This window comes from Puntigrus tetrazona, chromosome 3 (genome assembly GCF_018831695.1).
Source record: "Puntigrus tetrazona isolate hp1 chromosome 3, ASM1883169v1, whole genome shotgun sequence".
Lineage (NCBI taxonomy): Eukaryota > Metazoa > Chordata > Actinopteri > Cypriniformes > Cyprinidae > Puntigrus > Puntigrus tetrazona.
The window spans coordinates 18,505,985-18,531,188 of record NC_056701.1 but is presented as its reverse complement, the minus strand read 5'-3'; the positions used below and the strand labels follow the sequence as shown (position 1 = coordinate 18,531,188).

Here is a 25,204-nt window from a genome sequence, read left to right as displayed (position 1 = left end):
ACATATCAATTATTAAAGTTAAAGTGAATAAAAACAATGCAGCTCCACTTTATCCCCAGTATTTGTTGTGCTCAGTGCAATATCTACGCATATTTCATAGAGATTATAAAATTAAATCATGTTTGGAGGCAAAAACAGGTCAATATTTCCAGATCTCCAACAGTTTTGGCTGCCACTGTATATAATCAGAATATTTTTTAAAAGGGCAATCAGTGGCAAAGAGACTTTTGTTTGCAGAAAAACTGTAGCCAGTCTTGCTTGATCTACGAGTATGCACAGATGATTTGCTAAAAATTTATGTGTTTTAGTGTAGTTGGATTGACTTAATTTAGAGATTAAGAAATTACTATGTAGACTGAACATATGACACTTTCATTAGTGCTGATTCTGCATCTCAGTACTCTAACCACAAAGAATCTAATCACATTTTGTATCAGAGGAGATAGCTCAATCATTAAGTACACCGCATTTGTAGCTAAAGCTGACTTATGAGGCTGCAAGTTTTAGCTCCGTCATGTCTAGATCACATTTACCCTGTCTACTCTACAGATTCTGAAAAAAATAAAACGTTTCAAAATATAATGCAATAAGGCAGGAAACAGTTTCTCATTATCATGGAGGCTTTATTTAATTGAGAGAAGTTAAATATTATTACAATTAAAGTTAGTTTTTATTTAATATACTTTAAAATAGAATTTATTTCTATATGACACAAGCTAAAATTTCTGTAAGTCATTGCTCTAGTCTTCAGTGTCATCATCAGAAATCATACTAATATCACTTATATAATATCAGTATTGGAAGAGAGTTGTACTGTATTTTTTTGTTTATTCTTTTATTTATTTATTTTAAATCACCAAGTACTGCACCAGTTTCTATGGTTGACAAAAGAGTTAAGAAATATTTTTTTAATATCAACCTTTTTACTAACACATATATATTATATATGCACATATATATATATATATATATATATATGTGTGTGTGTGTGTGTGTATGTGTGTGTGCGTGAGTTAGAGAGATATATATATCAGTATTTACTATTATTTTTACTATAATTTTAATTTACATTTTTTGTATTTTGTAAGTTTCATTTTTTTATTTACAGGCTTTTGCCCTTGAATTTCATCTAATGTTTATATTTCACTTCAATTGCTGGATTCACATTTTGCTCAGGTCAGCAGTAAAAACAATGCTATGTTGTGTATCTCTTTATAACCAGGGTCATGTAAGATTTCCCTCCACCATGTAGCTTGCCCAAAGAGAGCTGACAGATAATAAACAACAAACCAGTGGAGTGCCCGGGCAATGGAAAGAGGACAAGAAACATCATTTAATAATGCCAAGATATTTCATCTTGACTCGCATCTCATTGCGGTGATAGGTATAGTGCACCTACGCCGTCCATTCGAAGCTGACCACAGAGTACTATTTGGCCTCAGATTTGAAACCCGACCCTCTCTCTCGCGCGCAGCCTCTGCTATGCACTCACAGAAGCAGTGGATACAATTACCATTCACGATCAGGTTTCACGCCACTAGAATAATCCTCTTACCCCATTATTGCCACTAAATATTTCACATGAATCATTTTGAGAAGAAGCCAGAAATAAAAAGGAGTCACTGAGGCCACTCATATTAATCCGATGATGTTTTTTTTTTTTTTTTTTTGGGGTTTCATCCTCCAATCCTGTCACCATGCTTGACCCCCCACTCTTATCAGATCGGAAAGCACCATGTCTAACGCTGTTTCGTCTTCATCAATAAAACGCGACTGGTTGCTTCCATTAGCACACGGACCAGTAGCATAAATCTGCCCCAACATCCACCCCTGCGCGGAACCAGTCACTGCACTAGCGCTTTGGCAGCCGTCTCCAGAAGCAAAGCGACATTTTATCGCGCAGCGTGACCCCTCGCCGCAACGATCGACTGAAAGCGCGCTGAAAAGCGCAGCGGTAATCAGCTCAAACCAGTGCAGCTTATTTCTGCAAATACGTTTCCGTGATACGGCCAGGGTCATCGTGATTCAGTCCTGGCGACACTAAAGCCAGCATACATGCCATTTTAGCTATTTGCTTTGCCTGGCGCATATTACGGATCTACCGAAGCCTGGATGTGCTGCTGCACATTACGGCGCGTCCGAGGCACATCCTTCAGAACACGCATGATTAGTGTGAAAAGCAGTCAAATTGTGGTGTGTTACAGTGTGGATAAGCTAAGCAGCCAGACGGAGGCACGTTGCAAAGATTGACACATCCACACAGCTCGCAGTCCGGATTCTGGCAGGGCCTGGATTTGCCGTTGAAAAGGTTCACACAGTTAATTTAGCGCCTGCTCAAGTCGCCCAGATCCACATAGCATCAGGACTAATGCTGTCAGCTGCAAGTATTCACAGCCGCCCTGAAAAGAGATGCGCGAGGTCAGGTGCGTGTGGAAGGGAATATATTGCAGGAGTTTTCTGGGCCAAAAGTAATGATACAATTGTCTTAGCATGATTCTCAAAATCATAGCCAGATCTGATGTTCCGTTATGAGGATTTGGTGTATATTTGAAATTTGAACAAAAAGCATTAAAAGTAATGAACACTATCCAATCTGTCTAACGTAGCGTCCTCATTGCAAAAATCAATGAGATGCGTGATTTGTACTTTAAGAGAATGAATTCAGAAAGGAACTGTATGATAATGAGCGTCATTTAAACGCCACCAATACCCACAGCATGTTTTAAAACAATTAATCTCAATGAACCTTCGCATATTTCTAACCAGAATTATACAAGGCATACACATTCTCTCACGATTATCAGTACTCACACTATTTTTTTTCCAATTTTAAGCCAGACTGAAAGGAAAGAAAAGGCATAGATTAGCCAGAGCTATACTTCGTGAAATCTAGAGCAGGTATTTTAATTTTGACCCCATTATCATTTCCTCAGTGTAATTGCTGTGCCTCTGTCCAAAAGCGGCCATTAGAGCAGCCCCAGCTAAAGCATTCATACACTTTTCAGGTTTCTCATTCCAGCTCTAGTTACATACGCCAGCCTGCACATTTAGACTTAATAAAAAAGCAATAATAAAAAGTTTCAATTACAGCATAATGTCTTCTATAGGCTTGCACTGCGGCAACCAGACGACCACTGTGGAAATAACTTATCAAGGGATATAGGGAGGAAAAAAAAGATGAATGCTCCCAATGCTGCCACCTACTGCCCTGCACGGTGTGCTTATGCACCGCATAGAAGTGTAGTTAAAAAAAAAGAAAATTGGCAAATTTTCAGGCAGTAATAGTGTATTCAGAATGACAACATTGGCTAATGCAGTAACAGGTAAAACCACTGAGAAGAAATGCAAGTAGTATTTGTTTGTTAACGGTATTCAGCAGTAACTGTTAATAGACCTAAACCTAGCTTACATAATGCAAGTAAAAAATTGGCCTTTTGTCGAAATTCATGTAACAACTTCAAACAACAGCCAAATAACTTTCAATAAAGTATCAAGGATGACGTTTGGCTCACCTTTTCTGCCATTATGTACTCCTAATGACAAGATAAAGTACAAATAAAGCCTACACCACTGATTTAGGCACTCCAATATGCCTTTAGCCTAAAATCTTTACCTCAGTTATGCTTACCATATAACTATTTACACAGCTGCAGAATCATTAACGGCCCGATCTAATCCTAACCAGCAAGACGCGAAGGGCTCTGCATAAATCTTCAGCAGCTCAGTAGCTTGACATTGCATCACTTTTTCACATCAACAGAACAACGAAAACCGTAAAATGACCCAGAAAGGTTAACAAGCGGGATTTCGACAACGCAGACCCTAACACAAGAAGATTTAAAACGCAAAGACAAGTTTTCACCCACAAATCGCAAGCTTACTACAAAAGGATGATGGATGTCTATACATCTTATCAAAGATAAACAACAGAAGTTGTTAGCACACACTTAAATCATATTATTGCTGCTGGCTTGAGCACAGAGACAGTTAATGAATTACTAATGAATGCCTTTTTAAATATTAACACAACACCCGGCACTGAGTTTCCTCCTTACTCAGCATTGGTTATTTGGAAACCTGTCACCGGACAACAGGACACAAAGAGATAACAGCGAGATGCACAGCCCACTTCATACCTTATGTCCTACAATTAAACCACAGCTTCCCTTGTTCCTCAGTGAGAGTCATCAGAGCCCAACAGTCTGTTTATTACTGGAATATGTGTATATATACACACACACATTTAAAAGAATTTAAGTTACTTCTCGTTTAGAGACAAATCTATGAGAAGTCAAACCACAGGATGGGGAGGATGACTTTGCTTTCACAGCAAGGCACAGCTCTAGAAACCTACAAGGACTTACATGAAGACGAAAATCCGACAGGAAGCTAAAAACTGATAAGTTCATGTTTTACAGACTGTAACATATATATATATATATATATATATATATATATATAATAATATATATATATATATATATATAACTCTATATATATATATATACACACGCCTTCAGATCGATATGAATTCCCACCACCAGGATTTTTTACTTGCTTAATAAACAGCTAACTTCAACACAATATTATTGCAAATGCTTTAAAATGTGATTTATTCTTCAGATGTGAGCAAGTTGCATTTTTTCAGTAGCTGTTGTAAAGTCTTCACTATGTCATGATCCTTCAGTATAATCCATCTGAGTTAGCAGATCTGGTGTTCATAAAAACGCATATCTTATTATTATTATCCCAACTCCGGATTTGTAACTGCGTATTTTCTTTTTGCTTTATTTATAGGTTTATTATTATTATTATTATTATTATTATTATTATTATTATTATTATATAAATAGGAAGTTTGGAATGAAGGAAGTAGTTTTAGATGTATGAACTAACTGAATGATGTATGATCCCAAGTGCATCTGAGACTAGTATCTGACCTGGATTAACCTGTCAATACGTAGTGAATTTACAAGCCATCACGATCATTACCTAAGCGTTTTGAGAAGAAGAAAGCAATCAGGTTAACGTTTTTTATAATCACACGTTTGCCACAGTGTATTTCCTCGATGCTGACTTTCATCCTAAACGTAAACTTGCAGCTTGTCTAAAACCCAGGACAGAGTGAACTCTATCCAAACTCTCCAAAGGCCATCCTAGCCCCCAGACTGCCGATCAACATGTGTCACTAGAATTACAAAGTTAAATCACGATTTTTTCTAAGTACAGATTTATTGCATGCATGATATTTCAAGATCAATAAAACCCCCAAACTCTAGCAGATCTTTCCATGAATTTAGTGCCAGCTTGGCATCAGCCAGGCAGCATTTGATTATATAACAGGATACTCTGGAAGGAGATCGGCGGCGAGTTTGTAACATCTGTCCTCTCTTACTTCTTATTCACATGCAGAAAGTGGCTGCTGAGGTTCAGCCTCTTCTCCCTCTCCATCATCCAACTTCTGGCTTCATCACAATCCCACAAATTGTGTACGCTCCCAATATCAGTGACATCTACAGGCTTCAGAGGACTTGAGGCTCCTCCATCAGAATTAGATGAAGTCCAAAATACTAAACTTAACACTTAGCTGAGTTTCCATTTGTTTCATTTGTTCCACATAGGCATGCACTATGTGATGGGCATTTAAGAGTAAACGACTGCTTATAAACATTCATTGTTAATTCATGCCTGCTCATAATCGTTTAATAATAATTTATACAACTTTAAAACTTTTTCAAATATATAAGCATGTATGTGTATAGATTCTCTGTATTGAATGCTGTAAAAGGCTAGGATAAACACATGTTAGATTAGTGCATTAGCTTATCTTCAGAACAGTTCACCCAAAATAGTAAATACTCTATAACCCTCAGGCCATCCAAGATAGTAAAAGATAAATTGAATTTTTTCTTCAGAGCAGATTTGGAGAAAAAATGGGATTGGTCATTCACCAATGGGGTGCTCTGAGGTGATGATGATCCACGTCAAGAAAGCTGTAGCTTTTATAAGAAACAAATACATCAAGACTTTTTTAACTTTTAAATGCGTCCATTTATTTCATAATCCGCTTCTCCAGTGAAGAAAAAGTACTTAACTTTCCTGACATATTTGTTTAAGAAATGTATTGGACTTTTTTTTTCTGAGAGAAAAAAATGTTATGAAAGAAGACAACTTGTATTTTATTCTTACACAAACAGGCAGTTTTTCACTACAAATTGCATTTATTGTGATGGGCTGTAACTTTTGAGATTTTTAACTCATGACCTGGAAGTCCGTGAATTACTTGTGGATTATTGTGATGTTTTTATCAGCCACGTTTGGACTCTCAATCTGTGGCACCCCATTCCTGCTGAGAATGCATTGGTGAGCAAGTGATGTAAATTTATCCAAATCTGTTCAGTGGAAGAGAAACAAACACGTCATGGGTGGCTTCAGATGTAAATAAATTACATTTTTGGGTGGAGTATGGACTTAAATTAAATCAACCTAATTGTCAAGTGTTCATTCACACAAAACTTCCAGTTTGAACAGTGCCAGTATCTCTTTTCGACAGGTTATTTCAACCAGACGGTCTTGTTCTATGGTGGTTACGATGGTGAAGTAATCGCATCCAAACCTGCCACAACAACATGCAGTTGGCCCTATTTTTTCTGCTGTAGCTGCATATCTGGTGTTGTGTGGGAGTGTCTCTATATCTACAGGTAACACATTTAGCAGTACAGTGAGTTATTAAAAGGAACTTTAAGGCACATAAGAGAAATACAAAGCTCGTTTTGTTGCTGGAGTCACTTCCTGCTGAGCATTTACATGTTTTCCCAGACGTCACATATGGGAATATAGATATGTTCAAGTCAATGGCTGATTGTTTCACTAAAAATATGGACGTTTTGAATATTTACGTCCTGGGACTCAAAGGTCACCATATGAATAGAAGTACTGAATGATGCAACAAACTAGCATTTCAGTGCCTGAAGGAATACACAGAACGATCTGGTTTTCTTTCCTCCTCCTCAGCATGTCCAGATCCTTCCAGAACAACTTTTGTGCTGGAGACAGGACCCGTCTCTGAAGGAGCGTGGCGTCTCCTGTTGCAGCTGGGATTTCAGTGTTGTCAATGAAAAAGCAATACAGTACAACAAGAACAATCTCGCCATTCAGCTGAAGGTTCATACCTGTCCGTGTCTTCTTGTAGATGTCATCACTATTCGGTTTCTTTCGGCTCATTTTGCACATGTCTTCCAGGAGTCCTTATCAGAAGGTTACAGGTGAAAAACAAAGCGTCTCTGCCTGACCAGATAAAACACCTGTCTCTCCACCTTCTGGCCTGGCTACTCTCTTTAGGACTTGCCCTAGGATCTGGTGCAGGCATCTACTTCCTGGGGACAAAACAAGAACTGGCGAGAGAGTTCGTTTAGAGTGTAATAAATGTCACAAAAGTATGGATTTCTGCTTGCATTTCATTCTCCCGTGCATATATTTTGCTGCAGGCCTTCAAGCTTTTCAGTCAAGATCCAAGTGATTTAGGCTCAGAGGCATCTACTACTGCTTCTGCCTGTGGTCGTGTCGCTCATCAACCTGATAGTGCCTCTATTTTACTCTCTCATCGACAAAATGAGAGCTACTCCAACTGCACGCGCAAAGATCTACATCAGCATTGTGAGGTGTGCTCATTGTTTCGTTACAGTCACCAGAAGCATCAGATTTCCATTGCTAACAATGTCAGGTGACCTCACCTTCATTGTCTGTTTGTTTCTAGAAGTGTTATTTTGAAGATGTCCATTCTTGGTATCCTTTGCTTTACTGGCTACGTTGTTCCCGACAGTATCTCGGTAGGTGCACTAAGATATCATTTTATTATGAGTTAGTAGCAAAGCATGATTATGCGTCTCTTTACTCGATGTAATCGTTTCATTCAAGTGTTGGGAGTCCTTTGTGGGGCAGGCGTGTATCGACTGCTGATAATTGACTTCATATTCTGTCTGCTTGGCATTTTCTTTGGGGAATTCCTCATAAGTGAGTCAAACACAAGTACACAAGTCAAGTACATTTTGACTGTTGAGGTAGGTCTGCAAAAACCAATTGATTACATCTGGAAAGCCAGCTACTAAAAGTGACCATTTAGTGGATAACCTTCCCATTAAACCTATATTATAAACCCATCTGCTGCAACAGTAAAATATTTAGCAGCTTTAGTTTTCTCAGTTACCAAATAATAAACTACCTGTTCGAAGTTTGGGGTTGGTAATATATATATATATATATATATATATATATATATATATATATATATACACACACAAATGAATAATATATGTGTCTTATACTTTGTACTATAAACAGAGTACTCTGTTTTACGAACTGATAAATAAATCTAAGGAAATGGTTTACATTACAGTTCTATTCATGTGCATACTGTAGATTCTTTCATATGAAGAGTAATTACGATTACACATGACACAGAATCAATAGATTCACTTTCATTTCACTTTTTCAAAATTGCCACAGTGTAATCAGAACCATGTGCATCCAGAGTCTTGGCGTCCCAGAGTTTGACATTGCTAGGAATGTACTTGATCTGATCTACGCCCAGACTCTGGCTTGGTAAGTCAATATCTGCATCTCCTCAGCTCTATACTTTGATATTCCTTCCAGCCGATTGTCTCTTTTATCTCTCTTCCTGTCTGCCCAGGATTGGAATTTACTTCTCCCCCCTACTTCCTGTAATGCAAGTCCTGAAATTGTTTATCATCTTTTACTTAAAAAAGGTAAGCACCATTATAGCATCCCTTTGTCCTCGCAGTCAAGATTATATTGCACGTTGTTGGTTTTGTGGTTCCTGTTTCAGATCAGTCTGAGTATGAACTGTCAGCCTCCCAAACACACAGGCAGAGCCGCTCAGATACAAACAGTCTTCATCGCCCTACTCTTCTTCCCTTCGTTTGTGGGAGCACTGACCATGGTAGCATTCACAGTCTGGAGGTGTGATCCCTTCATTTTATATTTCTTCATATCAAGTCATACAGTGCTATAGTTTGTGACCACTTTCAATTTGAACTCTTAATAAGCTGCTTTTTTGATGACAGACTATAGAAAGCGTGCACGGTTAATATAATAAATACGTTTTTGCATTTCACTGTGCTGCTTTTTTAATTGTTTGTTTAAGTAACAGGTAACTGTGCCAAGACTGTTATACTTTACCTTGTGTTTTAAATCATAGGCTGCGTCACGTAAACAAGCCATTTGCAATCTTGCTTTTAACAAATGTAAGATGCAGCGTAGAGGATTTGAAAAAATGCAGGGTCTTAATATACCTTTTCTAAAAGCCGAGCACACACTCACACACACATAAAAGTAGACGTAATGCTCAAAGACTGCCCCTTAACCAGGGGGCATCAGCACTTCAACTTCCAATGGTACTTTAAAATGATTTGAAATCAGCCAAAACAACTAAAAACCGAGATTGCGATGAAGCAATTCTGCGATGTTTAATTCTGAACCTAGAAATTTAAATGATTTAAATCAATTCGTTTTAAAAATGCTAATTAATTGAATTTAAATAGTATACATTTTTGTAGTTAATGCCAAACTACCAAATACATAATATATAACCCTTCCATTAAGAAGCACTGGTCTAGTGCATTGTTTACATGGAAAAAGCGATTTAAAAGCGGTGCATTGAGTCATAAAATTGTGAACCATTTTTCTTTTGGGTTGTTTTGCAGCCTGAAGCCCTCAGACCAGTGCGGGCCCTTCCAGGGTCTGGACACCCCCTTCCGCACAATTTTCAATTGGACTGCTTCTTTGCCTGAGAATCACTGGGTCTGGTGGATTTTTGAAAACATACTGAGAAGTGAACTCTTCTACTACCTGATTAGCCTCATCGTCCTGTAAGTCCATAAGATGGATATTTTGAAAACTGTTCTCATAAGAAAAAGCCAATATACCTTTTTTTCTCCCCGGGCAGATCTGAAACTTTCTGATCTGTTCTCATTCTTCTCACTCGTCTTTCAGAGTCTTCACTTATTTTCTCTGGCAAATCACTCAGGGACGGAAACAGCTCATCAAGTCTCTGCGAGAGCAGACGGGTGTGAATGTGAGTGCCGAGATCACACGAACCTCAATCTAGCATCCACACTTCAGTGTCATCAAAAGCTACTATATATGGATAATAGTTTTACCTCTCTCGACTCCATTCTTCTTCCATCTGCCTGTCAGGAAGGAAAGGACAAAGCATTTCTCTTGAATAAACTGCAAACTCTACAGAAGGAGAGAAAGGAGACGGCATCCTACAGACCTCAGGTGCTTGTTCTTATGCGTTCTGTCTGATCTACTTCCTCCTTGCATCTAGTTGTTATTAGTAAAATGCTGTACTCGACAGAAAGAGAAACATATTGAGATTGTGGAGATTTTTGCCCAACAAACACCAGAATAGTGCACCTACCTAATGAAGCTAGATTTATGCATCTCACTTTTTATGGCCTGTGAAAGCAGGAAAAAAAAGTACCAGCAGCATTTATTTATAGATCATAGAGTACAGCTGACATGGAGCTTATGAAGTTGATGAGTTCTGCTTAAGTTGTCATTTTGCTCTTTTAAATAATGTGATTTTAATTTCTGTCATGTAGAACTTTGACCAGGCAGCCACATTTCAACCCAAACTGGATGAGCACACTGCCCTTGGATATGTGAAATACATTCTTTATTTTTATACTGTACATGCTTTTTTTGTGTATATTGCACTAATCTGTAACTTATTTTAACTAACTGTCATCTCTCTACTGAATGAAACATTTTGGAAACACATTTCTATGGAGTTTCACACATGGCACGTGTGAAAAAAAAAAATTAGTGTAGTCAATTTAAGAAAGGGTTCCCTAGATTTTTCTTGTGTCCATGTTTTATTAAATTCACGTTATTTTAGTTTTACAATTGCTTCTTTAAGTGTATCCATAATTTCCTCATAAGTAGGAAAAACACTGTACAAAACGAATATTTTACCTACAGTAATTTGATTGGTTTTTCCTCAACACATTCTGATACATCCTAATAATTTATTCTAATAGTCATGTCTGTGTAAATATCAGCAAATAAATATTTTAATATGTAAAGACCATAAGTGTCATCTGTGAAGAGCATGTCGGATGCAAACAACCTCAAAGCTTTGTTTTACTGATAACAATTTTATTGTGAAAAAGTCGTTGCTTTTCATACACTAAGAACTGTACAATCAATAATTTAAAAAAAAAAAAAAAAAAAAAAAGTTTTTCGTTGTTGTTGTTGTTGCTGTTGCAAGAACGTCAGATAATTACGCAAGATATTCAGCAGCTTTTAGCTTCGACCAAAGGAAAATAGTGTTTACAATTGTGTTCCTACTGCTCCACCAAATCACATTTCCCTTTATCCCATTCACACAGAACTAGAGACCACTCCTTTGGCAACACCAGGAGGGTCCCATCACACTGCCCGACTTAAAAACCATGAGCTTGTTGTGTTTTAAAAATATAATCGGAGAGGCTTCAGTTACAAAGAGGAAAAACACTTTACAATACAAAAAAGTTGAAATGGAACCTTCTAACTAAGTCACAGAATTTCTTTGCACCATATAATGTGCATAAAACAGAGAAGAACAACCATTGCTCTCAGGCGATGGGGTTAAACTAATACCTACAGGTGCCCAAAAAAAGAATAAAACAACACTTCATTGTAGTATTTCTATTACCACAACCTTTTGGGAGTATTCAAAGATTAAGAGAGGGGGCAGTAACACCTTCTGTGGACCCTTTAGCATTAACGTCACCCAACAGATGGACACCAATACGCACAACTGCTCTAAAACACATAGTCAACATGTGCCAGGATCATTCTATCGGTTATAGCGACTGCAAAAGGCCTGCAGCAAATAGCTTATAGGTCAAACACCGAGAGCTCGCAGCCCTCTGGGAAAGTTTAAAGGCCCCCTGCTGGCAGCCTGTCACTCAGCCCGCTTTAAACGGGCTTCATCGGGCAGGTGTGCCGCTGGAGGCCAGGGCTCATCCCTGAGATGAAGGGGGCGGAGGAGAGAAGGGGAAAAGACTGCTGGGAGGCTTGATGAAATGAAGGGCATCCTCTATTCGACAACTGTGGCTCATCAGACCTGGAAGAAATGCGCTGGGAGAAGCGAAAAGGAAGTGCTGTAGATTCCCCTTGCTTTGTTTGTGCTTGATATTTAGAAGCAAGCTCGAACGGGTTCATTATCCTTCATACTGACATACATCTATAGGAGAAACCATGCTGTATATGCGGATTAAAGGGCTTGAGCAAAACCTGACTTTCGAACTCATGCTGCAACACTAAAAAACTGGTAGAACTTTGAAATTATCGGGCATTTTAGCTGGTAAAGGGCGGAAACTGGTACTGAAAAGTGTTTGTTTGAGTGAGAAAATCGGGCTGCAAGGCAGTTGTGGTATTAAATTGTGGACACGAGAAGAAAAGGTCATTACAGTATAAGCTTAAAACTATTGTAAATGCAACAAATAATCCCACAAGACATGCAGGAAAAAACAAAAGCAGAGAAAGCGAGAAGCCCAGAGTAAACAAAAGACAAAAAAACCCCTTTGCCGATACTGTCCCTGAGGAGAAATTTCCTGTAATCTGTGTTTAAAGAGAAGACAGTTCTGACCCGACGACATCACCGCTTTCTGGATCTTCAGCGAGGAAAGATTGTGAATGAACAGAAGGTGCCTGGAAATGCTTGCGCGCCGATGGTCCCACAGTCCACATTCAACAACACAGTCATTGTGCAAACGACCAGCAAATTCAGAGACCACCAATCTGCAGTGCAAATCACATTTTTAATACATCAGTTCATACGTAAGCACTACATGTCATTTTGCATCAGCCCTCTCATCGCTGGCAAGCATGCAAGACCATGTGACGAGGAGTACTTCAGTATTTGCAGGAGAACAGGCCCTGCAAAGAGCAAACAAAAAAAGAGGAACGCCATATGCAGGCGCTGAGGATAATGAGCATGAGCAAACGAGAACAAAACCAAAGCGTATTATAAGCCCATAAAACAACTTCAAAACGAGGCCTCTCAGCCAACGCGGGGTTATAGAGCGGCACGGACTCTCCAGTAGAGGGCGCTAGCGCGAAGAAGAAACATGCCACTGCAACGAAATCAGAGTCTGACCAAGGGTTTGTTTTTATCCACGAGCTGTGAGTGAGGAGTCAACTGTACTGCAGCAATGTGAGGGGAGAAATGTAGCCATCCGTAGCGGCAGGAAGCGTTTGTTCACATCCTGCTCTCCCCACACCCGGAGGTGGCGCACCTGTCGCGTCATTGGCCCAGCCCGTGTTGGTTTCCTGGTGTGTTTGTCCGAGTGCACCTGAGTGTTATGTAAGGGAAGGAAGCCCGCCCCCTGGGCCCAGAGGCTAGGAGATCTTACAGTTGTTCCTGGTGCAGTTCTGTGGCGGACTCTGAGGCGGCGGATGGATTTGGGCGTTTGAGGCTGTTGCCTTTGCTGCCTCGGCGGCGTTGGCTAGCAGTAGGATCGTCCGTGCATCATGACGGCATTCATGCCGTTGGCCATGGAGAACGACTTCAGATGGCTCTTGATGGCCACAGGAAGCGGCAGCTTATCGATTAGGTGCACGGGGGTGCAGGACACAATGGCGCGGCAGCACAAGTCCTGCAGGCTGAAAACTGCAACAGGACACAGACAAAACACACACACTTGAGTTACAAGACAAAGACGATCAGAACAAACCTGAACGCTTACATAATCGAACTATAAAAACAAAGGAAAAAAAGCATGTGATGCTCCAGGGATTCAACAGTAGCTGCCTCCGCGCATCTGCATGCTGAGATCATTTTATATTCTCTTTACAAAAGTAATGAGAATGTTTTAAATTATTCAACATTCCCTCAGCAGATGTTAACACGCCGCCTGCATTTCTGTTCAGATGGAGTCGAATGCAAATGAGATTCACATGGGAAGCCTGACATGGGAATATTGGTTAACCGTGTTAGAATGTGCTCTATGAGGACAAACCTCTAGGAAGGACGTTTGGTATGTTTAGCAGGCAGGGTGCTGACAGCAAGCCTTCAAAATATAATATTAAAATGTATTATATTTCAAATATAGTTCAAAGGTTTGGGGTCAATACTGTTGTTTTTGAAAAAAAAAAAAAATATTACTCTCACTAAGGCTGCATTTGTTTGCAATAAGAAATTTTAAATGCAACTGAAATATTTTAAAATGTAATTTATTCTTGTTACATAGTCCTTCAGAAATCAGCCTAATTTGCCAATTTGGCGCTCAAGCAACATGTCACATTATCAATTATAAAAAGTTAGAATTCATTCTTGAAGCTTAAAAATTGCAATAAAAACTGTAACTGATATTCTGTAACTCTAATTATATTCTAAATATCTGAAACCTCTGATCAATTTTAATTGCTGTTGCTGAATTCAAGTATACATTTTTTTTTAAAAACAAAATCTTACAGATTTGTAGTAGAAGTATACATTTATTTAATGCCACGTCAGCATCAAAGGTTATTTTACAATAGAACAGAATATAATAGGAGAGCAATTTTGAAAGGTGTGCTGAAAGCGCTTGCCATCTCAGAACTGCAGGACGCTGCTTCTGCTAAACAGCTCATCTGAGGCGCTGTGAGGTCTCAAGGGAAAATCCCACATAATAGTGGAAACAGACAGAGAAAGAAGTGCTTCACTGAAAGCCTTCTGCCTCTAATTACGTGGCTCTGGACAACATTCAGTGCGGTTTTCAATGCTAATGGAAAGCTATGCTGATCATGCCAGTCTTCCTGCATCACCCCGAAGGCTGAAACCCAAGATTTCCACTGTGTTTGTTGGACTGTGATCTAAAAAGTGCAGAAAGCATGGACCTTTCTCCACTTTTTCATTGATTTCAAAGTGAAGAGATGTATTATCGGTCTATTAAAAGGCATGCTTGACGAGGACTCACCTCTGTTGGGCCTCCAAAACTTCTCCATGCCATGCCTCATCAGCACGATGCGCGACAGCTCTGTAAACGACTCAATGACGTTGAAGTTGCAGAGAGGGCTCACTTCGAAAAACGTCATGCCGTTCTTTTCTGCGTACGCACGTGCCTGTTCTGTAGGGACCTGACGCTTGAATGCCAGGTGCAGCCGGTTACCCACAAGAATACGGGGTACACCAGGTGCGTGCTGAAAGAAAAGGAGACGAGAAAGTGGGTTACAAAAGGGGGATGGGAGGACCGGAGAGATGAGAACGAGGGAGATGCACGCTCCTGTCAGGCTGAGTGAATCTCAAACAGTGTCACAGCTGGCCTGTCTCATTTATTTATTCAATGAGGCCTGTCATATCTGTGCCTTTCTCAAGTCCACAGAGAAAAGAGCACTCTACTGAGCAGCAGCAAGTGGGTTTAAATAAATCTTATTCTTCAATCTTGAACCTCAAATAATGCTCTGAAAGATGTATCCTATCAGTTATTAGTTGATAATGAATAATTACGCTCATTCATTTAATCATTAAAACACTAATACTTTAACACTGTTTAATGTAATCTTCAGCAAACCTGAAAGGAAATGTATACAGAAAAATAATATAAATGTTTCATACTGTGCATTACAGTGTGGCCTAAATTTACTTCAGCATTTAAAACTAAATGATTGATTTTAATCAAGGACATTTTAAACTGTATTATATAACATTATTATGTAAAAGTCATATATATAATACATTTAATATTGCTTGAGCAGCAACTTCTGACAGGATCGTGTGACACTGAAAAGCTTTTCCCCATATAAGAATAAATTACATGACGAAGTAAATACATTTTTATTAAATAAAGAGAGACCCTAACCCTAACCCAATCGCTAACATCAGAACCGTAGTGTAAACATTTTGTGAACATAACTACAAACCTAAAAATGCCTCAACTTGTCTTAGACAAGACAACAAAATATCTTAGATTACAAAATGTTTATCAACTGACTGCGAGAGACCTTAAAAATGTCCTCCCTACATTAAATTGAAGCTTACTGAGCAGAGCAAAGCAAAGCAATGCACTGCATCATGCACCCTTCCGAAGCTCAGCAAGGTCAAAGCTCATTCTGTAATGAAATGACTCACTGTGAATCATCAGCTTAAATCTGACTCAAGTAAATGCGGCAAAGTCAAAACAGAGCCTTAAGTATTCTAATATTTACCAAAGCGGGTCAAAAGTCCTCAAGTTTAAGTCTCTGCTGCCAACTAATACAACACACTCCCTCTTTCCGTCGTATGTGCGCTTTGTGCTTTCTGCAGCTCTTAGTGTGAAGAAATCTTCAGTGTGCGACAAACACACGCTCACTAAGCGCAGATATCCACACATATCCACTTAAACATTCACAAGAACACGATTCTCATACAAGGAAGGAAGGAAGAGACCGTGACAGAGTAGCCTAAAAGGAAGGGGGCTGTAGTAAGAGAGGACATCCTCTCTGGATATCAAACACAGCAACAGGAACGGAAGGGAAGGAAAGGAGAGGAGAGTCACAGTGACACTGTATACTACGATTCTGGGTCCGGCTTGCTGTAATACTGAACAATATTCTTTTATGAACACACATGTGTGCATAATATGCAGTATAATATGCATGCAGTAAAGTAGGGACATCTATCTATCAGTCACAAGCTTATAGCCCACAGGACTATGGGTATCTTAGCGATCTCACTTCCTGTTATCCTAAGGAGCAGCTTAATTGTACCTCATCAATCTCCCTGATCCAGCGGTCTATCCCGTCAAACGACCAGCGGTTGGTGATGTCATACACCAACAGGATCCCCTGTAGAGGACAAACAAACATGTATTGTTAACCCGTATCCTGTTCATGCAGTAAAGAGGGATGTTAACAGCACTTACAGGACGTGAACTGTACTGAACGCAAAACTATTTTAACACACTCCAAGCCCACTTTGTTGGACTCAGACTCTTGAAGCAAACTATACATAAACACATTGATATATCCTTTGTTATGTAAACACCATGTCCATTTTTGCTTTCAGCAAAGCACTTAGTACGACGTCGGTCCTCCTAGTGAGAACAAAGGGTGAAACTCGAACACTAAAAGTGCTTTTACCTGCGCTCCCCTGGAGTACGACCGGAAAATGGTGCAGAATCTGCCTTGTCCCGAGGTGTCCCTGAAAGCGAACAGAGACATGTCAGGACAAAAATCACACTACAATACTACGTCAGTTAAACGACACATGAGCTTTGTTTCAAAATACTGTGAGCTTCTTTCATCGCATTTTAAGGCATCATAAGTCAATTTAAAATGTGAAAGCGGTTCCAAAAGGTGATCATCGTCATAATGCTGTTATTAATTCCTTTAACAAAGATGGCAATACCAGAATGCACTGCGACAAACTCACCTTCGTGTATGGCAGCTAAACATGAGAAAATCGTACATAAAAATACATTATTTGTGTGCTATGCATTTCATGTGCTTGTAGGAGTATCGCATTACCTTAATATCAAGCTAACATCAAACTAAAGCTCCCTGCTTCAGCACTATATGCGTAGCTGCCTATGAAAAGCGTTCCAAATCGGTCGCTTAAGAGGTTCTATTTCAGTTACAATGCTCCCTTAAAAGGCGGGAGCCTATGTAGGCAGTAAATAGATAGGCGGCTCACTATATTTTAGAACAAAGCTGCGTGTTTGAAATCTACACCGTCTTGGACGCCAAGTTTAAAGTTAACCCAAATACAAGATGACTCAGGCGCTTGAGTTGGCGTCACAGGCTAGAAAAACGAGTTTTCCACTGTGGCATGTCCGCACCCAAATAACCTTTCCAGCTGCCTACACACTATCTGTGAGAAATTTCTCACACAGTTCAGATGACTATACCAGGATGGAAAGTGTTAAACAAATACGCATAAAAAAAGCCCAAGTGGTAGCTGCGTTTTTGTGGGGCTGAGCCCACTTTTGGAAAAGCTGTTAATTGCTTCAGAGTGCTCATCAGATATACCTTCCATCTCTGAAACATGCCATAAGAAACATAGATGTAGGAAGAGATTGAAGCCCTGTTGAGGGAGTCTATAAGGAATATGCACTAAGAAGACCAATTACTATAAAAGTATTACGTTATATAGCCCAGCACATTACAGCAGGCCATAGGAATTTCCTCAAGGGTTTGGAGAATTGCTCCTCGGGCACTTAGCACACTGTGTGTTAACGCTAATGAGCTTGTTGTTTGTCTTCATAATGTGTAATTCTGCTATCTTATACTCCAATGCTTCCTTGATTAGGGAACTTTTCTTTCTCTCCGGGGAAGTGGCTCCACGCTTTTATGGATATATAACAGAAAGTGTACATATATCAGATCATATATGTATTTTTTTTTTTTTACTACTGGCTAAGTAAGGATAGAAAAAAGTAAACTACATGAATTTTATACCTCATGTTTCCTATTGACTGGAAAACAACAAACACTCATATCTGTAAAGCGGGAAAAAACTTGGACACGGTTTACTTATTTTGCAAATCAAGTTTCCGTCTGTCTCTTTGTTCATTTTCATTGCAATGAAAAGGAAAACCTGCTATCTGTGGAATGAAGCCTTATTATAACAGAACATGAGGGTAGGGACGCAACAAAACGATGCCAAAGGTGAGGCTGAGGAAAAGTGACTGTGGCATCGCCTGGACAGGACAGACTACAGTCCACAGCCAAATAGCGTATACGTTCTGCGCTTGCACGAGAGAACATACCTACCATACAAGCACATGGCAGTAGTCTCTATTCGGCATCAGGGAAACCAGAAAAGTGAGAAACGTTGATATACAAAGCAAGCAGCATTTGCTTTTACCATTGTTTACACCAGTCACGCTCATTACGGCACTGTTCTGCATCGAGGGGAACTACGGAACAGGGGTTGTGATGCACTTACCAAAGCTCAAGCTTCACTCTCCGCCCATCCAACAGGATTGTGGTGGTCTTGTAGTCTATTCCTGCAGAATCAGAGACAGAGAACACTTAGATAAGACACCTACATGTCTGTCTGCCATCAGATATCACAAAAGCTTGCCTACTGAAAAGAAAATACTCTAGACAGGATCGGGAACTCGAAAAGCTTCGGCCGTCAGCATGATAGCATTTGGTGAACCACCTAATTTAATTCTCAGCCAATTCTTCCTTTCATTAGCAGACACTAAAGCTGAAATGACTATCTTGATAGTGACTGTGCACATTCGGTGGAAAGCTTGACAGCTGCAACCAATCTGCTGTTACCTAATGCTATCATAGCTGAAATGTGACCAGGACGCTTCCCATAAGGCGATTACCTTGACTGCTTATCTACATTTATCATTCATAAAACTGAAAAAAAAAGAACAGTACGGGCTCCATCAGCTGAATGGCATTATCTGCAATTTCAGTTGCTTCGCAGCAGGTCAGCATTCAAGCCTACTTTGCATTTTAATAGACAGCTCTGTCTCTAACAAAGGCTCACTGCGTCTCTTTTCATACAGGCCAGTGCCTGTAATATTCACCATGCCAAAAGGGCTTGTCTCAGTGGATCATCTTTTTGCACACTTGAAAAATCTGATTATCTGTAATGCTGACAACATGAACATGGACTTGTCCCCAACCTGAAGTATTCGAGAGAGTTTATTCATCATAATAAGAGCGGTTTTGGCCATTGCTTCCTCTGGTACATCAGTTCTAAAAAGGAAATTAACTTTGTTCCTCTCTGATTAAAAAAAAAAAAAAAAGTTGCAACCTTCTGTCGTCTCATCTACTTTGATCCGTTTACTTCCTGCAAAGTCATAAAAGAGTGGACCACTACATGAATTAGGGAAGAAGATTAATCACAGTTTTTATCATAAAAATAATGACTGAAAATCGATGTGGTTAGAATATTGTTAGTGACTTACTAACTGACCTACTAAGAGGTGGCCAAGTGGTGTAACCGTTGTTGCGGTTTAATACCAGTAATATCATCAAACTTGTTTAAATTGTGCAGCATTTCAGCATGAAATAAAATAATTACAACACACTACACTGCCATGACAACAATAAATAGTTTTTCTGTTACAATACAACCGTAAATTACAATAGTAAAATCCTAATTTCTTAATTTTCAAATGTTAAACTTATTTTGTTATCAGAATTCAAGTCTTTTAGTATTTTGATAAATCGTTCCCTACAGCAGAGACTTTAAACGGAGCAAAGGAAGGGGAAAGATGGGACAGCAGTCTTTTTTAGGATACTTCGTAAAGCTTTGATGACTCTGAAACAGAACAGGGTCTCCTCTCACGCTGAGCTACAGAGGCAGTTTAAGATCTCCTGACAGGAGAATGTCAGTTGCTTCTGAGCCCATAGACGTCTTCAGTCCTCCATTATTAATCGTCTACAAGAGAACGTAACAAGAGGGAAAATGGCTCGCACTTAAAACGAACCACTGGGGCTGATTTCCTGCTGCTATTCTGCAAAAGCTTTGCTCTTAAGCAGGGCACCACATCAAGCCAAAGGAGCATCACACTTCCTTCCTCTAGCATCCCTCCTCCTTCGTTCTGGGTAATTGTATGGGCAGATGGCTCGGCTACGAGGCCTGACAAGGGCAGTACGGTGTAATTATCATCTCAGGTTCCAGCTTGGGCCGCAGGCCAAGACTTCCACGCTGAGCAAAGACAGCTCAAAGAGGCTAGTTTTTAAGAAGAGTCAGAAGGGAAAGATCCAGTAGGACTTAAGGACACATGAGAGGGAGCAAGTGGACAGGGACATGTGCAGGCATGTTTCATTTGATTGAAACATCCTATTATCAATGGACAGAGGAAACAAAAAGCGTTTTCAACTGGAGAATGTAGCAACGTTAGATTTTTTCATAGTAGGAGGTCTTTGCTTTCAAAGCATGATGTCTTTGTGTTTCATTGTTGTTGTTTTTTTATGGCATATTTAGATGCTGTGAATTGCGATGTGCCCAGCTACACTGGTGAGACAGAACACTGTGAGTCTGATTTTGAGGATAATTTCAAAGACTGTGAGCACATGAGAAATGAATCGAACATGCCTGAGGCTGAGACAGGTAGAAAAGCTGGTTTCACTGAAAGCATGCATTTCAACAGGAGCTTGTGTGTGTGTCTGTGTTCAAACAGCACACAAGATGACTTTGACTTCCATATCTGATCACCACTTTATCATTCAGCAGAAGGAGAAGAACCTTGTGGAATAGAGATGGGGCGATATGGCCTAAAAATATGTGTATGTATATATATATATATATATATATATATATATATATATATATAATATACTAAATGATCAACTAGGGCTGGACAATAATTATATTTATAATTATTTTTAATAACGGTGGTATAATTATTTTGATATACATTGTCTATGGTTCCAAAATGCAGCCCAGGTGTTGATATGAATGGAAACGGAACCAACTATCTTCAGAAAAGTTTCGAAGATTTTTATCTGATAAAGTAGCGCTCACGAGCAGAGATGATTTTAGTTTAGTTTAGTTTTTACACTAGTTTTCACACTCAGCGCCTCCAGAATGATTTTGCATTCTCACTAAGCCCATCTCCAGCAACATTTTTCAGTTTTTCACTGAATGTATAATGTATACACATCTGTGCCCATTTATTATGCTGTCCTAACAATACACAATTATATAATTTGCTGCCATTCACATTTATTTCACTTGTGTTCAATCAGAATCAGAAATAAGGAAAGAAAAAGTACCGTCTAAAGGAAAACACTCTCTGGTCATGTATCTACCGCTGTGCTCGTCTGTGCCAAATTCGTTTGCCGATCACTAGCAGCCAACAAAGATGCCTGCATCTGCAACTTTAGACTCTAAATATTTACAGATGCCCACTCAAAGCTCGATCAAAGACAGATCAATGAGGGTAAAAAAACAAAACAACCAAAGACCGAATTTATATGAATACAAACTGCACGGTCTAAAACTACTACATACGGCAGTTTAACGCGGCTTCTCTGATCTCAAGAAATCAAAAATGAAATTTGTAATCTAGCAGATGCATTTATCTAAAGCATGTTACAGTACACTTATTATAGGGATAGCCCCCTTGAGGCAAACTGGGCTTAAATGCCCATGACCACCAACCACATGTCCTCCACCAAAAAAAAAGTATAATCTAATAATCTAAATAAATCTAATAGCATTTTTAATGATAAAAAAGTGGCTTTTCTATTCCTCAGGCTTTAATATTCCACCTTGCACACTGCCGATTCCTCTACACACCCTATGTATAATTCATTTTTGAAAAAAGCCTTTCAACATTCAAACCATCTGAGCACGTCAGGGCGGCATCTCCCTCAGGGAAATATACATGCCTGCAGCGTAATTTAGCATCGCCGATTCTACGGACAGCTCGTGGAGCCATCTGTGTTGATTTTGAGTGATGGTACAAGGCAACTCGTTTGAAGCTGGACCAGCAAGCTCCCCCTGGAGATCTCAGAGAAGAGCCATCACACCCATAAAACACACACCGTTCCCTAATAGCTTCAACCGACTAGATAAACAGCAGCCCATACGTATGAAAAGGGACAGAACGAGAGCGACCGAACTCGTGTTCGCCTGCACACGTGAGGTTTATTTGGATATGAAAGGCATATCGGTCTATAATTGGTCTATCACCTCCCTGGCTTCAGTCTAATGACAGAGCGTGGACGATCTCATTACAGCGAGCGGAAAGCTATGAAAGAAATCAAATCAAAAGACGCTTGTGCTTAACCGGTCTTGACGGTGTGCTGTACTGACCTGTTCAAAGAAAACACACAAACACACTTCACGCTTCTTAGTTAGATTTACTTTGTGTGTCTCATATGAGAGCGGAGATCTCTGCCCTGGAACACTCACCAAAAACATATTGTACCTTCCTGAATAAAAAAGGGACTAAAATATAAAAGTCAACCGATATTGACTTTATGACCAATACCAATACATATTATTTTTGATAGTGCCTTAGAACTAAAGATAGCTACTGATAACGCATTTGGCCAATATTCATTTCGCACAGTCTAGAAGTTACCTAAAGAAAAATAAGAAAACATTAGAATAAGGGAGCGCCAGATAAAAGCATTATAAGTGTTGTGTAGTAACTGTATGCATTATAATCATTCTAACCGGATTATTACCCAACAGTCATTTATTCTGAAGCAAGGCAAGGTATTGGTAAATGGGCACTTATCTGTAATAAAAACAATATGGGTTATTCCAATTATTATGCTAAAGTATCCGACACACAAAATGGGGACTGATTTTTTTTTATTTAATAACTTGCTGATCACTGTATTACAACATTCATACGCATAATGTTATTACTAATAATATCAGATTTATTCGTGATATTATTTTCATGCAAAGTTGATTCGCATGAATCACTGCTTGAAAAACTGTGGCTAGTAATGAAAAACTTTACTGTGCCGTTTATTTTAAAGACCAATAACCCATTAAACTGAAGCTGGGTGATATTGTTTAAAAACAAAGATATTGTTCGAACCAATAATCGTAGCTCTTCTAACAAACAGTGCATGTCATACAACCACTGAGCAGAAAAAGTAAACGTGCAGCTTTTTATATAACAATCTAAACGGGCAAAAGCGAACGTTGCACAATCCTGCAACAGATAAAGAAAACAATAAACCGTGTTTCCACCTCCTGTATGTCACAGAGAGCAGCAATATGGCACCCGCAGAATGACTCACCATATTCAAAAGAACAATATTGACCACGTTAGCTGGTAAACCTGTTAAAAACCATCACAATTCTACGAATGGCTCGCTGAGCGACGGCCTCGCTGCGAGATTATTCTGGCTGAAGGATGTGTTACTCGGTGTGTGTGTGTGAAGATGTGTGGGAAGTGTTGACTAGCTCACCGCTGCTGTAGGCATATGGAGACTCGGCAGATCCGTCTTGAAGGCTGTCCAGGATCTCTCCTTTGCCCACGTCGCTGTCTCCCACCAGGAGGAACTTGAGCAAGTAGTCGTAGCTCTTCACAGGGCTGCCCTGGGTGCCCATGATTGCTCACATCAGAGCCAGAGTAAAGAATAGGAGACAACTGTGTGTGTCCCTTTCTTGGATCCTCCAGAGCTCTGGGGGTCTATGGGTGTCTCGGCTCGGGTCTATCTCTGAAAGGCCGACTCTGCAGACAGGCCAAATCAAACCATTTCCCTCGCTTCCAGCCCGGAGTCTTTAAAACGTCCAGTCGTATTCAGCCTTAAAACGGTATCAGCGCACAGGTTCACTTCAACGGCAGGAAAACCGAACCGCAAGGCTGTTTACATATCTTTACACGAGCGCAAATCACCGATAATTATACGAGACGAAAATAACACGCGTTTAAAAAGCATTTACCTCATCGTGGCAAGTTATTGCTATGATAGAAAAGCAATAGAGCTATCGAGCTAGTGCATTGTTAGCATACGCCTGCCAAGCTGTCACCACAAAGAAATAACCTCATTACAATTTCATATAGTAACCAACTGCACTGTTATGACAATATTACTAATAAGAATGGATATCTGTTATCGTAAAACTAATTAAAAAGGTAATTAAGACGAGCCGCTGTTCAGATGTAGTAACACCATCGGCTAACGCTATTAGCTGTGAGCTTAGCGAGTCAACAACAGGCGCACAGCATTGCTTTTATACCATAGTGCTCTAATCCAGCAGAAACTCCTTACGATTGCAATACATTCCTAGTGAAATGCGAGAAAGAAGCGCTAGGCTGAGGAAACTAAGCAGGGTGTCCACGGTCGCGCTTTACTTAGCTCGAGCGGCCGATGCTAGCGCGTCTGGTAGAAATCATGGCTCCTTTTCTGTTTTCCTCTGAATAACAAAGATTGATGAAGGTTCGCGCGTCTCGTCTCGGGATCCGCGCGCGCTATCAGGCGGCTCTGGGGCGAGGCGCGGGAGGTGAGCGATTATTAAACGATAATCCGAGCCGCTGGATATTATTGCTTGTGCTGTAAATGCTCTCGGATATCCAAATATGTCCCATGTTCTCTCACACAGGAGAGATCACACACACACAGTCTGTCACGCTGAGCTTTCACCTCTGACTGACTGTACCTCCCCCTACACACACACACACACACGCGCGCGCGCGCGCAGGCAGATTTGGGTTTCAAAGTACTGTAGTTATTTTTACATGCGTCAATATTAAATACCCAAACAATATAAAATCACAAACAAATTAAG

At 39.8% G+C, this 25,204-nt stretch overlaps 2 protein-coding genes across 2 annotated transcripts; one reads left to right on the top strand and one right to left on the bottom strand.

Annotated features, from left to right (window-relative positions):
• Positions 1 to 6,421: 6,421 nt before the first annotated feature.
• Positions 6,422 to 10,617, top strand: tmc5 (transmembrane channel like 5). Its single transcript, XM_043234679.1, is given in 16 exon segments — positions 6,422 to 6,437; positions 6,554 to 6,621; positions 6,624 to 6,721; positions 7,034 to 7,088; positions 7,090 to 7,178; positions 7,256 to 7,436; positions 7,531 to 7,661; positions 7,757 to 7,829; positions 7,918 to 7,939; positions 7,942 to 8,017; positions 8,506 to 8,601; positions 8,690 to 8,765; positions 8,846 to 8,979; positions 9,723 to 9,887; positions 10,012 to 10,093; positions 10,216 to 10,617. Coding segments are annotated over 16 exon segments (1,473 nt in total). The 3' UTR covers positions 10,327 to 10,617.
• A 2,900-nt stretch (positions 10,618 to 13,517) lies between these two features.
• Positions 13,518 to 24,034, bottom strand: rab40c (RAB40c, member RAS oncogene family). Its single transcript, XM_043235959.1, is given in 6 exon segments — positions 13,518 to 13,681; positions 14,970 to 15,192; positions 16,738 to 16,815; positions 17,110 to 17,170; positions 18,917 to 18,977; positions 23,881 to 24,034. Coding segments are annotated over 6 exon segments (741 nt in total).
• Positions 24,035 to 25,204: the final 1,170 nt, after the last annotated feature.